Raw genomic sequence first — 18,102 nt, 5'->3', positions numbered from 1 at the left:
CAATAGTGGAAGCTCTTAGAAAATGGAGACATTTCTTGATAGGTAAACATTTTCGACTTATAACTGATCAAAATTCTGTCTCTTTTATGTTCAATATGCGCCACACTAGTAAGATAAAAAATGAGATTATCAGATGGCGCCTTGAATTATCATGCTACAGTTTCGATATTCAGTACCGACCAGGAGTTGAGAATGTAGTGCCAGATACTTTCTCACGAGTGAGCTGTTCAATAAATCCTCGACCAAGTCTATTTGAACTACATCAATTCTTGTGTCATCCAGGAATCACCAGAATGGTCCATTGGATAAAGACACGTAACTTACCATATACTATTGATGAAGTCCGTGAAATGACCAATTGCTATCCTATCTGTGCAGAAATAAAACCAAAGTTTTTGAAAACTCAAGGGAGATTAATTAAAGCTACTTCGCCTTTTGAAAGATTGTCTCTGGATTTTAAAGGACCGCTTTCATCTAGATCTCATAACAAATATATCCTAACAATTGTTGATGAATATTCTCGATTCCCCTTTGTATGTTTTAGCGAAAACTGTTGTGAAGTGTCTTTATTTGGAATGCCTAGTTATATCCATTCAGATCAAGGGTGGGCATTTATGTCTCAAGAAGTCAAAACATTTCTCCATTTACAAATAATACCTACAAGCCGAACAACATCTTACAATCCTGAAGGCAATGGCCAGACAGAAAGATATAATGGAATTATATGGAAAACTATTTCTCTTGCTTTAAAATCTAAACATTTAAAAACTGAACAGTGGGAAGAAGTAGTTGAGATAGCTCTTCATTCAATTCGTTCTCTTTTGTGTACATCTACAAACAGTACCCCTCATGAGCGAATGTTTCATCATTCCAGAAAAGCTATAAATGGAGCTGCGCTTCCTTTATGGTGGATAACCCCCGGAAAAGTATTTATGAAAAAAAATGTGAGGCAGTCCAAATATGAACCCCTCGTTGAAGAAGTACAGCTAATTGAAGCAAATCCAAACTATGCTGTTGTTAGACGTGAAGATGGTAAAGAAACAACAGTAGCCTTAAGACAACTTGCACCACGAGGAGATTCATCTCTACTGGACTGTGTTAGTGGATCGGAATCTGCGGTTTCTAATGAACAGTTTATCAAAGATTCACCAAGCCCTAGATTGAGTATATGTGAGGAAAATCCAAATATTTCTCCTGTTAACGTTCTGGAAGATCAAGGTAATATTAAAACTGTTTTAAAGGAAGAAAATAAAGACAGTCTTATTAGAAGAGGTACCAGGGAAAGAAACACTCCTGCTTACCTTAAAGACTTTGTTCAAAAATAAAGTTGGGGTGAATGTCCTGTGGTCTGTGAACTGTGTTTGTCATTTGTCATCTTAGTTTTAGTTAATGTCATATGTAATTGTCATGTTATTCATTCAAACAAAACAATGCTAATTTCTTGTATATTAAAACCTAGTTTATAAAGGTTTTGCATTTCATTACATTTAACATCGTCCCAATTGGGGTACGGCGATTTATTTTAAGAATTATTCTCATTCCACGGTTCTGTAATTTTTGTAGCATGTTAAGTTTGTTAAGGTTAAATAAATATAAGATTGGTGAGCAATAGTCAAAATGAGGTTGAATAATTGTTTTATATACTGTTATTTTTGACTCCATTGACAACTTTTGAGATATTCTACTCAGAAAATAAAGTTTTTTTGATATTTTTTTATGAACGTAGTCGAAGTGACTCAGAATATTGTCAAGTTGGAATCCCAAATATTTAACTGTTGTGACAATTTCAATTTTTTCATTATTAATATTTAAATTTATGATTTCAAAATCAAGCAAGCTATATTTATGTTTAGTTGTGAAAACCATTGCCTCTGTTTTTTCACATTCAACTTCAGTTTATTCATTTTTAAATATTTATTAACTATATCTAAAATAGTGTTCATTTTTTGAATAGCTACATCAAAATTTTCATCACTACAACAGAATTAGAGTATCATCGGCAAAAAGATTAATAAATTCACAAATTACAAAAATATCGATATCGTTAATGTACAGAATAAATAAAAGAGGGCCTAATACACTACTTTGAGGAATCCCTGTATTACTATCCATTTCAGATGACAATTGGTCTTTAAATCGAACTTTCTGTTTGCGATTTTGTTAATAATTTTCTAACCACGCAATTACTGTACCTCCTATACCATACTGTTTAAGTTTAGAAATCATTATTGTCCTGTCAATGGTCTCAAAAGCTCTTTTTAAACCAAAAAATACACCGACTACGTACTTAATTTTTATCTAAATTACTCTTTATGTGACATAATGCAACTTGTAACGCTGATTCGCAGGATTCGTTTTTCGTTTTGATTATTAATTAAAATTTTATTTTATGTTACATGTTCTAATAATTGTTCATAAACAGCAATTTCTAATATTTTCTCTATGGGAGGTAAAGTATTGATTGGTCGGAATTCTTCAGCTTTGATAGTGTTGGGTATTTTTTGAATAGGGTTGATAGTACTTATTTTTAATACATCTGGAATTCTACCCGTAGTAAGAGATGTATTAATTAAATTTAACATAACGTGCCCAATGGTTTCAAAAATTTCCTTTACCATTCTGCAATTTAACGTTTCATGTAGTGAGAATTTATTATCTAAATTGCCAACAATTTTTCGCAAATCCTGCATAGAGAGCTCTTTAAATTTTTCAAAATTTAAATATAGAATACTATTTACATTACACCATGTTTCAGAAGTATCAATGCTTTGAATAATACTTTCATTGCTTTCAATAAAATACTCATTAAACCTGCTAGCTATTTCTACGCTGTTTGTTAACCGTTTTAGGCCAGTAATAGTTTCAAAGATCACAGTGTCTGGCATTCCTCGACTTAAAAAAATTGAACAGAACAATTTCCTGTAATTATTAATGTGTGTAAGCATACCACTTTTTATATTTGTTTTATGTTCATTAAAAAACATAACAAATTGGTTTCACACCAAATCCGTGCATACCATGCGGTCCATATGTATGGAATAAATTCATTTTTAGCCTTATTATGTACTATGTGAAAAAACCTGAAACAGGTTGATTTTTATTCTTAAAATAATAATTCACAGTATGAAAATATTATACCCCTCCAGCACCCCCTTTGAATTATAAGAGAAAATTGATTTTTAAGATATAAAATTTTGATAATGTCTCTATGACAAAACTTTAGTTTGAATGAAGATAATAATGTCACATAATATTTAGAATGTATTTTTCAATGTACTTTACAATTCAATTAAAGGTTCAAAATGACCAGCATTCACTACTTGACAATAACCGAGGCGATTTTTGAATTCTCGTACATTTTGTACGACCTTGGGGGTTATTTTGTTAATTTCTTCCGTTATCCTAATTTTTAAATGAGCAGTCCTATTTGGTCTATTAAAATATACTTTAGATTTTAAATAACCCCATAAGAAGTAATCGAGAGGAGTCAAATCGGGGATCTAGCCGGCCATTCGATCGTTCCACGTCTTCCAATCCACCTATTGGGAAAAACCTCGTTTAAATAATTTCTAACTTTACGTGCAAAATGCGGTGGAGCTCTTGTCTTGTTGGTAGTAAATAGATCGATCTATCTCATTTGGATGATTAACGTCAAAAAAAAATATTCGTAAATACTAAAAAGTTAATTAAAAAATGTAAATAAATTGCGTGGGAGTCTCACACACCCAGTGAGGATTTTCTCTGCTCCATTATTTACAGGTTTGTTTGTTAACCGTTCCGTTTAAATGAAACGTCGCTTCATCAGAAAAAACTATTTTGTTTATGAACTGCAAATCTGCGTTCATTCTGTCCATCATCATTTCACAGAATTCTTGCCTTCTATTAGGATCATCTTCATTTAACTCCTGAACCAACTGAACTTTGTAAGGATGGTATTTTTCTTTTTGCAAAACTCTTAAAATAGATGATTTACTTATATCATTGACAGGGGCAAATTCTCGAGTTGTCTTCTGCGGATTTTCCTCAATCTCTAGAAGCACATCTAACTTTTTTGCATCAGTAAATTTAACATTTCTACCTGGTTTTTCAATATTTTTTACATGTTCAGCATAACGAATCTTCTATTCAATTTTGCTAACTGTAGACTGCGAAACTTGTTGAGCAGGGTATTTATTATTAAACATTTCACAAACCTTCTTTTGGGTTCTTGTTTTATTACCACAAAAAATCATAATTAAAATGTCTATTCTTTGAGTCTCGGACAAATGAGCCATAATTAAAATTAATACGCGCACAAATATTATACTGACGTCTTTTAGTAACTTTAAATACCTAAATGACAGCAGCCTACTAGATTCATATCAATTGTTTATTTGGCTTTTTGACTAATATTTTATTATCTTCAAAGTTGTTTCCCTAATATTTAGCAGAACAGATACGAAAATACCTGATTATTTCTAAACTATATTTTAATGGACCAAGCAATATTGCTGATTTAAAAGTTGGGATTAAATTGGGAGGAAATTAACATAATAACCCCCGAGGTCATACAAAATGTTGTACGAGAATTACAAAATCGCCTCGGTTTTTGTCAAGAAGTGAATAATTGTGGTCAAGTTGAACATTTAAAAAGGTAAAAGAAATAATAAATTAGACTTACTCACAATCATGATTGTGAGTAAGTCTAATTTCTAATTTATTATTTCTTTTACCTTTTGAAATGGACTCACACAAGCAACACATTCATGATTTGAACATTTAACTTAATTGTAAAAATCAATTTTCTCAGTCATGAATCTTCTTCTTCAAGTGCCATCTCCGCGGCGGAGGTCTGCAATCATCATAGCTATTCGGACTTTTGAGATGGCTGCTCTGAAAAGTTCATTTGATGTACATCCGTACCACTCTCTTAGGTTGCGCAGCCATGACATTCTACGCCTCCCTATGCTTCTCTTTCCTTGGATCTTTCCCTGCATAATCAGTTGGAGCAAGGTGTATTTCTCTCCACGTGTAATATGTCCGATATATTTCAATTTTCTTGTTTTAATTCTTTTTTTATGAATGCACAAACTCAAAAACTTTATATTGCTGACCAGAGGACTACTTTCTAACAAGGTACCACACGACCCCCTTTGGTATTTAAAGGTTTTTATTCACAATAATGCTTCATAATAATGGTTCATAATAATGCTAAAAATGAATTTATTCTACAGTGTGTCCGTAAAGTATGGAATAAATTCGATATTTCCTAAATCAAAAGCCTTTTTTAAAAAATCTAAAACACGTCGATTTTTAAATTTAATGTTCTACATTTTACAATAAAATTTCATTATACAAGGTGATACACATTACAGTGATGACGTCATCGGTTCTTTTTTTAAATGGAACACCCTGTATTTTAGGACATTTTTAGATCGATAAAAATGAGCTGATTACAAAAAAGTACAATACTGAGGGTCTAACGGATATAATTTGAAAGATATGCACTTAGAAAATTAATTTTTATTTATTTATAATATTAATAAATTATAATAAATAACTTGAAAGTAATCCAGTAATTAATACATGACTAAACTTAATCTTAAATTTTCGAATTGTAGCCCTTGTTGTATTTGACAGTAACCCAAACGTTGTACAAATTCTTGTAGAACCTTGTTTAGGCTTTCTTGAGAAATATTGTTTATTTCTTTACAAATTCTTGTTTTTAAATCTCCAATATTTGCAGGTTTCGTTTTATAAACAACATTATTTAAATGACCCCACATAAAATAATCCAAAGGATTGAGGTGTGGCGACCTCGCTGGCCATTCAATATGTCCACGTCTTCTAATCCACCTATTCGGAAAAATTTCGTTGAGGTACCTTCGAACATCTAAAGCATAATGCGAAGGCGCACCATCCTGTTTAAACCATAAACTTTTAACAAAACCTCCAAGATTAATTTATTGTACTGGGGAATAAATTAACTAAAGTAGGTACGAGGTAACCACTTAAAAACTGAACGTATGCTGGCCCGTTTAAATTACCTTCGAAATAGTAGGGTCCAATGATTTTATTTCTTACAATGCCAGCTCATACGTTTACCTTTTGCGGGTATTGTGTATGATGTTCCCGCATAAAGTTGGAGTTTTCTTTTGCCCAGTATCTACAATTCTGACGGTTGACCTTGCCATTTAATTTGAATGTAGCCTCATCAGAAAAATAATATTTTGAACCAAGAGAGGGCTGTTATCCATCATTATTTCGCAAAATTGTATTCTTTTATCTGGATCATCCTCGTTTAATTCCTGTACAACTGTGCATTTTACTTACTTTACTTACTTTTACGTACTTGTGTACTGTTGTTTTGCAAACATCGAGATCACTACCAACCTTACGAACAGAATTGTGTGCATCTTCTTCAAAAGCAAGTAGAACATCTCATGTTGTAGCATAATTTACAGAGGGACGAACTGATTTGCGTGACTTTTCAACCGTACCAGTTTCTCGAAATTTCATTTTAATCTTACTTACTGTTGATTGCGTGATGAGTCTGGATATTTATCATTAAATAAATTACACACTTCCATCTGAGTTCGTGATTTGTCTCCATACCCAATCATCATGAGTATTTAAATTCTTTGCTTTACACTCAAATTCATTTCTACTTAAAATTAATTCTAAGCAATAATATAGAACATTCGCGAATTAATACAATTATTGTACTACTTAATTGTTATTGAACGTTACTAAAAATAATTACAGTTTACCAAAACTAGAAGTAGGCTACTTTTTTGCAATTGATAATAAATAATTTATTTTCTAAGCGCATATCTTTCAAATTATATCCATTACATCCGAGTATTATACTTTTTTGAAATCAGCTCATTTTTATCGATCTAAAAATGTCCTAAAATACAGGGTATTAGATTTTTTTAAAAAGGCTTTTCATTTAGGAAATATCGAATTTATTCCATACTTTACGGGCACACTGTATACATATGGACCGCATGGTATATTAACATATAGTAAATATTTCATATTTATTTATAAAAGTATTTACATACAAAATGTACATAGGTTAAATTCTTTTTTTGTGATAGATTAGCCGATTATGAATTTTCGTTTCAAAATATCACCGACAATTTTTATTTTCAATACTATTTTTTTATTCTGTTCTATTTGCGACTGTTTTGCTTTCTCATATTTCTTATCTCGTTCTTATTAAGCCCTAGCAGGCTTATTTTTCCCAATGTATGAAATTTAAACTCGTCAATGTTAGCTTTCATCATTACTTATCATATTCATAAAGTTCTGGTTGATTACAAAAATGACACAGCTAAGTGAGGGTGAAGATGAAATTTAATTACATTTATTAAATTAGACGTAACATTCCTCTTTGAATATGTGACCTGCTCTCCTACTGCTACCTGCTACTTCCATTCATTTATATGTACAATAATTTAAATTCATCTTGGTTTGAGATCTGACTCTGTATGTTTCTTCTTTTTCTTTTTTTTTTGAGTGTTCCATTCTACTCTTCTATTTCTTAACTAGTCCTTGATGTTTTCCACCTTGCATCTATGTCATATATCTGTACTTCTAGCTCTGTCCCATAGTGTTTTAGCATCAATTTCTATGTGTTTTCATCTCTGCTGTTTTTAACATCCTTTTTGTCCTCTCTGTGTCATCTAGTGTTTCTACCGTGTTTGTCGTTATTGGTCTGATGTTTTGTAAATCCTGCCTTTCATTTCTTTCTTGATATTCTAATTTCTTCGTATTGTTTCATTCAGGCAGCCTGCGGTTCTGTTAGCTCTATTCACTTCATCTTCCACTTCTGTTTCGAGCTTTCCGTAGCTAGATAATGTGATGCCTAGATATTTAAAACCCATCACTTGTTCTATTATCTGACCTTCCAACTCCAATTTACACCTTAGTAAATTGGCTGTTATAACCATGCATTTTGTTTTTTTTTTTGAGAAAATTAAAATGTTAAATTTTCTGACGGGAATATTAAATTGGTACAGCATCCGTTGTAAATCATCTTCACTTTGAGAGAGCAGTATTGCGTGGTCTGCATAGCAGATTATTTTAAGTTGTTTTTCTCCCATTTGGTATTCTTTTTTAGTTCTTAGTTTTTTTATTATTTCATCCATAAAAAGATTGAATAATAGAGGACTTAGAGAATCTCTTTGTCTTATCCCATTGCCAGCTTCAATAGGATGAGTTAGTTCTTCTTCTACTTTTACTTTTATTGTGTCGTTTTGGTAGATATTTTTGATCGTTTTGATTATTCCTAGAGGTATTTCTCTTGGCTACAATAAGCGAATAGCGTTCTTTAATTTGACCAGAGTAAATGCCTTCTTAGGGTCCACGAAACACAGATATGCCGGTTTGTTGTATTCTAATAATTTCTCTTGTACTTGCCTCATGATAAATATAGCGTCGGTGCATAACCTTCCCGACCTAAAACCTTGTTCTTCTACTAGTGTTATAATTTCATTCAGTGTATTCGGTATACTTAAACCCCAAAATTTTACCCTATTTTTGACCAAGACAACTAGTTTTTACATAGCCTCACTCCACTCTACTTATTGTAAAATGTTTCAATTTTAAATGTACATATCTAACTCTCCCCTATAATAAATTGTGTTACCAATAGTGTTTTCTGTTTCTCTCTCCTCTCTCTAAATCTCTTTTTCTCAACCTCCATCTCACTCGCTCTCTCTCTCTCTCTGTTTCTCTCTCTCTCCCCCTCTCTTCTCTCTCTCTCTCTTTCTCGCTCTCTCTCTTTCTATCTCTCTCTTTCTATCTATCTCAGAATACCTTTTACTTTTTATAGCAGTATATATTATATATATATATATATATATATATATATATATATATATATATATATATATATTATAGCAGTTACAGAAATCTGGCATAAGCCAGATTTCTGCAACAGGTCAAATATCTTGTGTAGTGGCAATGATGTTTTTAATTCTTTACTGATATAAAAAAAAAATTCAAAAATTGTGTGTGCCTGCTTTCACTGGAAGTTTCGTTTTTATAGTTTTTCAGTATAAAACATTTTAATAAAAAATTACTTACGCCTAAAATAAACGTATCCACTTCTTCTCTAATACCGACATCATCAATGTCTGCACCATTATATTTCGCTTTAATCATCAAATCCAACAAGGCCAATCTTTTTCTCTCAGAATAACTCATGGTTCCGTCTTTTTTAAACAGCTTATATCTCTCAGCGATAATTCCATTGGAAAAATCGTGTAAAACTTTTACTATTTCCTGATTTCTTTTTCCTACTTTAGTAAAGTTGAAGATCGTATCAATATATAGCCATGGCCGGACCATTCTATACACGAAATTTTCTCCATACTCATACACAGCTTGTTTATACTCGCCACAACTAGGCTCTTCCCGAAGGTCTTTACCAAGGGAAGTTTCTGTAGAAAAAGTAAAATTTAGGATTAGGATTAGATTTGTATGATTTTGTGGTCACAACTGTCAAAACAATTTATAAATAGGGGAAAGAACAAAGGGTTTATTATCTGTAAACAATTGTTGTAGAAACATGACAGAAATTGTTAAAAAAGACTCTGATCTCATACCTGTTATTAAAATTTACATGTGCACCACACGCGGATGGCCAAAATAATGACCGGGCCGCAGGTCGCATCTATTTTTATTAATCAAGCAAAATCTTTTACGTATTTTTAAAAATAAAACCAATAGTAATAAAAATATCAGTTTAAGAAATTGGAGTGTAGTGCAAATTGTATCGGTCCATTATTGTCTACTATTTTTTTCCTGTACCCGTCTGATGCAACAAATCTCCGTTATCACTGAAGCTGAAGCTTATTGTTGTTTCCTACACCCAGTCCAAAATTTTTGTACCCTGTAAAAGTTTGTATAGGTCTTTTGCTTGGTGTGTCCTAAATATACCAGGATCTTCTCTTGGTTGCCCATATAGTTTTAGCCTTTTGTGGTCTAGCGTATCGCAATCGCATAATACATGTTTTGCAGTTTCTGGTTCCTTAGTTCAGAGTCTGCAGTTAAGGTCTTCATTATAAATGCCTATTTTATTCAGGAATTCTCTTACTGGTGCATGTCCGGTTAACATACCTGTTACTGTTCTCAGTTTGTTCCTGTTCATATGGAGCAATACCTCTGTTCTTTGTGTACATGGTCCACCAATGAAGATTTTTCCATGTGTTTGTTTTAGGATTCTCTCTTAATATCGCTAATGACTTTCACAGTTCTAGTCCTGTATATCTCTACGTACTGTAGCTGTTGGTACACCCAAAGTCCCAGCCAGTCCGTTTAACCCTTTTGCTCATGGCGTCTACAATTGTACACATAATTTTCAAATATCCGGCCTACCCACAGTTGGCTTCGTTTTACAGTTATGTAATATCATGCATTCACAGACATTCTGTAATAAGTACTGCCTAGTTTAAAGTGACTTCTAGCTAGGGATGGTTGGAACAGGGGTTTTTCAATAACTGTTACAAGCTGTTTCAGTTCCAAAAATTATCTGTTTCAAAAAAACTGCTTCAGTTCCAAACTGTTCCAACTCTAACACTGTGTTACGTACGGGTTTCTTCAGTACCGGTTCGGTTTGTTCCAGAAAGGTTGTTGTGTTAACAATAGACTTGAATAGACCATTGTATTTGTGGTTGTATGTTTTGAAAGTTTAAAGTCTTGTCGCGAGTCGCAGTAGAATTAAATTTTACATAGTTTTATCAAAGAATATAGGCTAGTCTGTCATCGAATGCCATAGTCTGTGGACTAGTGCGCATTTCGATGCGCATCGCCCCGCCTCAAATTTTCCCATTGGCTCTTGACCTGGAAATCCCTATTTATCGCTCAAACGGCACATATAAATATTGGCGATTTTCAGGTCAGGCAGGTCAGCTCCTCACGGGCTCTCCGAGAGCTTAGTGCTCTCGGGGCTCTGCTCCTGTTCTATTTTCCATACTCTGCGGCTGAGAGTTATTTTCAACTTTAACTTGGTGTTTTTATTTCGACAATCCTTTGTCATGTAAGAAAATATCTTGTCTTTCTCAAGACAAGCCATCGGAAGACCACAACCTAATGTACCATTTTCGACGAGGAATTTGTTGTGTAAGAACTGTCTTGCCTTTTTTAAGGCAAGACACAGAAGATATAAATATTTTCCAAGTCCATGACCCGAAAATGGACTTAAGTAGAGGAGCTCTCGACAGTATATTCGAAGCCCTCTACAGAGCACCCGGGGATATCAGAAGGTGGTTAGACCCATATTTGTTCCCCCGAGGTGACAAGTCTATATTTTTTGGTTTTATTGCCTGGTTTAATACCTACGTGTTATTTTCCTTTTAAGTAAAATATTCTTTTATGATGAGTTCCAATTCTTTATTGAAAATGAAAAGTGTATCAAGGCACAATAAAAGTAGGCCAGTTTGGAACTTTTTTACCATAGTTGACAACACGATTGCGAAGTGTAATATGTGTCAGTTACAAATGTCGTATAAATCATCAATAACAAACATAAAAAACATATTGAAAGAAAGCATCCAACTGTGAACATTCCACAGAAATCTGTTATGTGTGTAAGTAGTGACATTGGAAATATAGCAAACGTTGTGGACAGCGCCAGTGTTGTCATCACTACCGCTACTAGCTGCGATTCACCGCAGTCAAGTATACACTGGTCTCCTGGTCTGTTGTGTGATAAAAACTGTTATATTAGAACAGGAAAACTTATTGATCAATATATATTCCAACCTGTTCCAAATAAAAACCTGTTTCGAAAAGAACAGATCCTGTTCCAAAGTGGCATCTCTACTTCTAGCATAGAGAAGCATCAATTTATAAGAGCTGTTTACATGGTGGTTACTGAGTTACACGATCTATCCAGGTAAGCCCTTGTAATTCCATAAATATATCAAAAATTATTGGTCATCTAGTCAATTTTATGTTTTTATTTGGTGTACAAATATAAATATTATTAGATGTATATAAATATTTTCGTTATATATCTCTTGGGGTGACCATAACAGGTCTCTAAAATATGGTGTCTCCAATTTTAGACAATTGTGTAAAAGGAAAGTTTTATTTTTTTAAGATATTTTATTTGTTTCAGCAAATCATGTCTAAGAGGAAATTTTTAACGGAAAATGAACTTCTTGAAGAGCTAGGAAATGGCTTCTCTAATATAGAAGACCTTAAAAGTGATTGTAGCGACGAAGATGAAGATATTATAATGCCAAGAGGAATTAGAGATTAATACAAACATTAGTTATTACTCACTAATGTTTGTATTTTGAGGACGATTTCCGAAGTGGAAATTGAAACGTCAATAAACGTACTTTAACCTTTAATTGTGGCTTATTCCCATTTAAATAGTAATTACTTTAAAATGCCACAAGAAAATAGATTCAGAACAATATTAAATCTCGTCGTTAATAACGCTGTCTAACGTCGTTAATAAGTCTAGTGATATTTTTTAATATGATAGAAGAGCTTTATAGTTACTTTTCTGCGTCCTCAAATTTGTGAGGGAAACAAGGCGGGAAAGTCGTAATAAAATTAGACCTTTAAAACAATACTTACAGAACATATTAAGTAAGAACATATTACTACAACGAATACACTGTAAATATTCAACTAATAATAAAAATAAGACTACGAATAACTCACCACCAATAGAATATAAAGTAAATTCCGTGATTGGTTTGATAACGTCAATGGGTTGATCACACTTTGTTTTAAAGACATCTACTAAATGGTTAACTTCTTTGTTAAAAATGTCAACAAACTCCTGCAAAATGTTAAAGTGAAATGCAGGTGTTAAGATTTTCCTCCTTTTATGCCAATTTGCACCTGAAATAGACAACAATGTGGATTTGAAAATTAAAGTCTCTAGGACGATCAATGTCCTATTTTAAAATGTGTTACCTTTGCTGGTTAGTAGTCCATTTCCAAGCCAACTGTGAAGGAAATCGTAGAAAGCACTTTTTTCTATATGTTTGGAATTATTGAGTATGAGCTAAAAAAAATGTTTTAGTTGGTTTTATTAAAATTCCAGTTGTGTCCAGTGCTGGACAAAAAATAAATAGATACATTCATATACTTATAATAATTATATTTAAAGAAAACTTTCAATTTTTCCCTTCCATTGAAAGAGATTTCATCCCCATAGAAATTGAAAAATTACTTCAACATTTTTAATAGGTTCCTTTGAATTATCACCAAATTTCAACGGCAATTCGTATTTGGAATTTCTTCAAAATACCCTTTTTGATGAACTGTATGAGTTACCATTAAACCAAAGAAGAATATTTGGTTTATGCAAGATGGTGTCCCACCTCATTTTCCCTTGGTGCGAAATTATTTGAACAATCTGTAACTCATAGATGGATAGGGCGAGAAAGTGAGTTTCCATGGCCTGCTCGAAGTCCTGATTTTAATCCCATAGATTTTTATTTTTGAAAACATATGAAGACACTTGTGTATTCTCAAGAAATTAATACCCGACAAGAATTATGGCAACGAATAGAGAATGCCGCAAAATTTTATTAGAAATCAACCGAACATATTTCTGAAGGTTGGGGAAATTTTTCTGATGGAATTCAAAAATGTATTGAAGTGAAAGTAGGCCACTTTAAAAATGTATTAAATTGATTTATTGTTGCAGTAGTCTAAATAAAAAAAATTTTCAATAGTTTTGGCTTATGTCATTTTATTAACAAACTCGATCTGAAACTTACCAAGGAAAATTGTTTTAGTGCAATAAAAATTTGGTGTAGATGTATTAGAAACATCACAACTGAGTAAATATGTGACCGATTTCGTACCAGTCTTGTATAAAATAATATTACTCCAAATAAATACTCAACCATTTAAAACTAACATACTTTAAATCTATGTCCCGACTGCAGATAGAAAATATGACGATGAAGTCGAGAAATTGTATAATCAGATCCAAGATATCTTATAAAAACTTAATAAACACGAAATTTTATATATTATAGGCGACTTCAATGCAAAAATTGGGGAAGGTCGACGAGGTCAGACTGCAGGTCCTTATGGTCTAGGACAACCTAACGATCGAGGACAGAGATTGTATAAATTTTGTAAAGAAAATGATATGATCATTGCAAACACCTGGTATAAACTATGGAACTAATGGAACAACGTCGACTGATAAAATCTAATGAAACAGAATATAGACACCTGCAGAAAATAATAAAAAAAGGAGATCAAATTAGCCAAAGAAAATGGATAAGAGAAAGGTGCGACGAAATGGAGGATGTAATATCTAAACACGACTTATTTAATGTGCACCAAAAACTAAAAGAAATAAGTAACATTATTTAAAAAACGAGTTCCCTCTGTACTCGTTGACAATAATAACAAAATTATTGTAAATGAGCACGAAAGAAAGTTGAAGATGACAGGAATATTGCCGAATTCTACCCAAACTGTACTGATGGCCCAGAAATTATGAAATGTGAGGTAGAACACGCTATAAATAATGCTAAAATTAGAAAAGCTTGGCGTTGAGATGATACACCAACTAAGTTTCTGAAACTAATAGAGGATGATAACATAAAAGTAGTAGTAAGACTTTTTAATTCAATATACAACACCGGAGTGATTCCCACAGATTGGCTCAAATCCATCTTTGTCGCAATACCTAAAAAACGCAATGCGAGAAAATGCTCATAATATCGATTAATTAGCCTAATGAGCCACACTCTTAAAATTTTCCTAAAAATACTTCACAACAGAATTAGACTCAAATGCGAAGAAGATCTCGAAGATACCCAATTTGGTTTTAGAAATGCTATGGCAACCAGGGAGGCACTTTTTGCGCTTAACATCCTATTACAAAAATGCCCAGACCAAAGAAAAGATGTATTTGCATGTTTTGTGGACTTCGAAAACGCATTCGATTAAGTACAGCATGTAAAATTAATGCAAATACTGAAAAATATCGAAATAGATGAATTTGTACTGGAATTAAACCGCTATCGTAAAAATTGGAGATAACTACACCGATGAAATCTCCATACAACATAGTTATTTAAAAAGGTACTTGAGAGACAACCATATGGAATAAAAATCAACGGGGAACTACTTAATGCGATTAGATATACAGACGATACAGTAATTCTGTCAGATAAAATTGAAGGTCTCCAAATTCTGCTTGATCGTATTCACGAGGTAGGAGAGGAAATGGGCATAAAAATAAACTCAAAACCAAATTTTTAGTGTTTAGTCGTGACCCACATCCCGATGGAAAGCTTCAATTAAACGGAATCCAAGTTGAGAAAGTCCACAAAATGACATATTTGGGAACTGTGATAACGGACCAACAGTTTAGAACTAAGACAAAGAATGGTTAAGTGTTATGTTTGGTCCGTACTTTTGTATAGCGCAGAAGTGTGGGCGCTAAAGGTATCGATCATGGACAAAATTGAAGCATTGGAAATGTGGATTCATAGACGAATGCTGAAGATACCTTGAACAGCAACGAAAACTAATGAAGAAGTACTAAGGAGCGTCAACAAAGATAGAGAACTGCTAAAGACTGTTAAACATCGAAAAATGTCTTATCTGGGACATATAGTACGGGAAAGTCGATATAAAATATTACAACTGATTCTTAAAGGCAAAATAGAGTACCTTAGAGGTGTAGAAAAGAAACGCGTTTCTTAGTTAAGGAACTTTCGAGAATGGACTCGGATATCAAATGCAGGACAATTATTCCATATTTCAGAAGATCGAGAAGCCTTCGCAATGGTAATCGCCAACGTAGGATAATTCTGATATGGCACGCGAAGAAAAAGAAGAAGTAATAAAAATCATAGTTCTGCTTTTTTTATGAACTAAAACATTTGAAAAATATCATTTGAAATGGATGTTAGCGATAAAATAAGATAAGGTATTTTAAAAGGTATTAATGTATTACCTTTAAATGTAAATAACTTGAAAACTACTTACTCTATCGTATTGAGATAAAAGCATATTTACATAAAAATTAACGAAAAATTAAAAGAACATACTAAAATAATTATTACAGTGGCATAGATTGTGAGGGGGGAAAAGGAAGTATCTATCCCTACAGCACGCCTCTGGTAACAGCGCAAAACTATATTTTAGCAGTAGTTAAACTATATTAATTAAAGCATCCTAACATGTGTAAACTGTTTGTCAAGTTTGAACAAAAAAGATTGAAAGGTGTTAAAACAATGGACTAAAATAGTTTTAAAATATTTGTACTAAAACACTCTGTATCTCGGTAAAGAGAAATATTTTATTTAAATGTTTTAGGTTAAATGTTCGTATTTTGTGCTAATGTTTCTTCAGTCAATATATGAACAAATCTTAATGAAACACTCGGTATACTTATGTATCCACGTAAACAACTTTTATAGAATAAACGATTGTTTTATGTTTGAGCGTTGTTTTTAAATTAAAAAAATTCAAAATATCTTCATACCTCAATGTCTTCTGGAGCTATTAGATGAACAACCGCAATGGGCAAGCTATGTCGTTGATATATTGGATGGTACAGCTTAGAACAGGCTCTGTCTCTTTTAAAAACGTCCTCTGTAAAAAAATGTGGGATCTTGATAACATAATTGATGCGACCGTAGAGACACAACCGCTAATTATTTTTACAACCGCTATTTTGAATTTCAATAGTTTTCTAATCGTAATTATATAAGGTAAGTAATAGTAGTTGTAATAGTAAGGCATTAAAGGGGAAATGCGTAGAATGTCACCTGTCAAAATGTTTAATATGTTTTAAATGTATCCATTTTTTTTTCAAATCCTGAGAAAACTAAAAAGCATTTTTGAAAAATTTAAAGGCAGAACCAAATATTTATTAGAATAAATAAAAAGTTTCTTTTGCATGCAATATTTTCAATTAAAAATTATACTATATTTTCTCTTTTATTTTCACCCCTTTTACATAACATATTAAAATAAACATTGTAGAAGTTTTCAGGGACATTCTGCCCTCAGTAATAATGTAATCTTTCATTCTGCGAATTTTTCAAAAATATTTATTAGTTTTCTCCGGATTCGAAAATAATGGATAGGGTAGTTGGGGGCAAAAACACGCAGTTTCGTTATCTCCTGTCGTCTTCAGAAATTATAACAGTTTAGAACTTTTCCAATATTATTACAGGAGAGCTTACATATTGTTTTTCCATTTTAAGTATCGACAGTAGTTCTATAAGTTCACTAACAAATTAAAAAAAAAAAGTTTTGAAAAATCTGCATTTTCGTACTCTTGCCCCTACAAATGGGGCAGTAGTACGCAAGTGCGTATTTTTGCCCCAAAGCTAAAATGTATAAAACCCCAAATAAAAGAGATGGTAGGCGTTTAAAAGAAACCAATTTTATTGAAAAAAACCAAACGTAAAATAAAATACAAGACGTTAATCTAAAAGAGAAGAGTATTTGACGAGGTCATCAGAGAATCCCACTGAATTTTAAAATCTGAAAGAGCTGGTTTTTATTGGCTTTGAAAGCTTTAAAACAATATCGTCCTTTCGAAAAAAGGCATCTTCCGTTGTTTCACGAAAACGGAATGTTGTAGGCAGTCGCTTAAAAAATACCCCTTCATAACTATCATCATTTACTTGGCAGACTTTGGCGACAAATAATCTGTATGATTTTTTTCCAAAAACCTTCAATACAACAAAGTCATCAGGTAAAATATCTGGTACAACATCAATGTCTTGCTCTTCATCGTTATCGGAAAAATGAATGTCACAAGAATCAATACTTTCTTGATAGGAGAGTGCTACTGATTCATCAGATGATGATTCGTCGAAAACTTTCCTTTTGGCAGCACGAACTTTAGCACTTTGAGATTTGATCTTTTGATTCTTCAGTAATGCTTTCCTCTCCTTCTCTTTTTCAGCTTCCTTCTTTTCTTCTTGTTCTTCTAAAAGTCGCTCCTTATTAGGCGTCGATGTTAATAGGGTTGACTTCAAACTTTTCCTAGTTCGTTTCCTTTTTATCTTAATTTTTGGGAAGGGAATAATATCTGAAGCTAAAATTGATTTTGATGACGGCTGGGGCTCTTTCGTGTCAGGAACAGTTTCTTTT

The 18,102-nt window shown here is 32.6% G+C and overlaps 1 protein-coding gene across 1 annotated transcript in view; it reads right to left on the bottom strand.

Annotated features, from left to right (window-relative positions):
• Positions 1 to 18,102, bottom strand: part of LOC140436503 (cytochrome P450 4C1-like) — a 44,456-nt gene that overhangs the window by 15,218 nt on the left and 11,136 nt on the right. Inside the window, exons 2-5 of the mRNA XM_072525377.1 lie at positions 16,478 to 16,587; positions 12,928 to 13,018; positions 12,670 to 12,852; positions 9,076 to 9,431 (exon numbers count right to left, since the gene is read on the bottom strand). Coding sequence (XP_072381478.1) covers positions 9,076 to 9,431; positions 12,670 to 12,852; positions 12,928 to 13,018; positions 16,478 to 16,587 — 740 coding nt within the window. The remainder of the gene's footprint in view (positions 1 to 9,075; positions 9,432 to 12,669; positions 12,853 to 12,927; positions 13,019 to 16,477; positions 16,588 to 18,102) is intronic.

The sequence above is a fragment of the Diabrotica undecimpunctata genome, chromosome 3, assembly GCF_040954645.1.
Source record: "Diabrotica undecimpunctata isolate CICGRU chromosome 3, icDiaUnde3, whole genome shotgun sequence".
Lineage (NCBI taxonomy): Eukaryota > Metazoa > Arthropoda > Insecta > Coleoptera > Chrysomelidae > Diabrotica > Diabrotica undecimpunctata.
The sequence above is the reverse complement of the archived record's forward strand: the minus strand, read 5'-3'. Positions and strand labels throughout refer to the sequence as shown.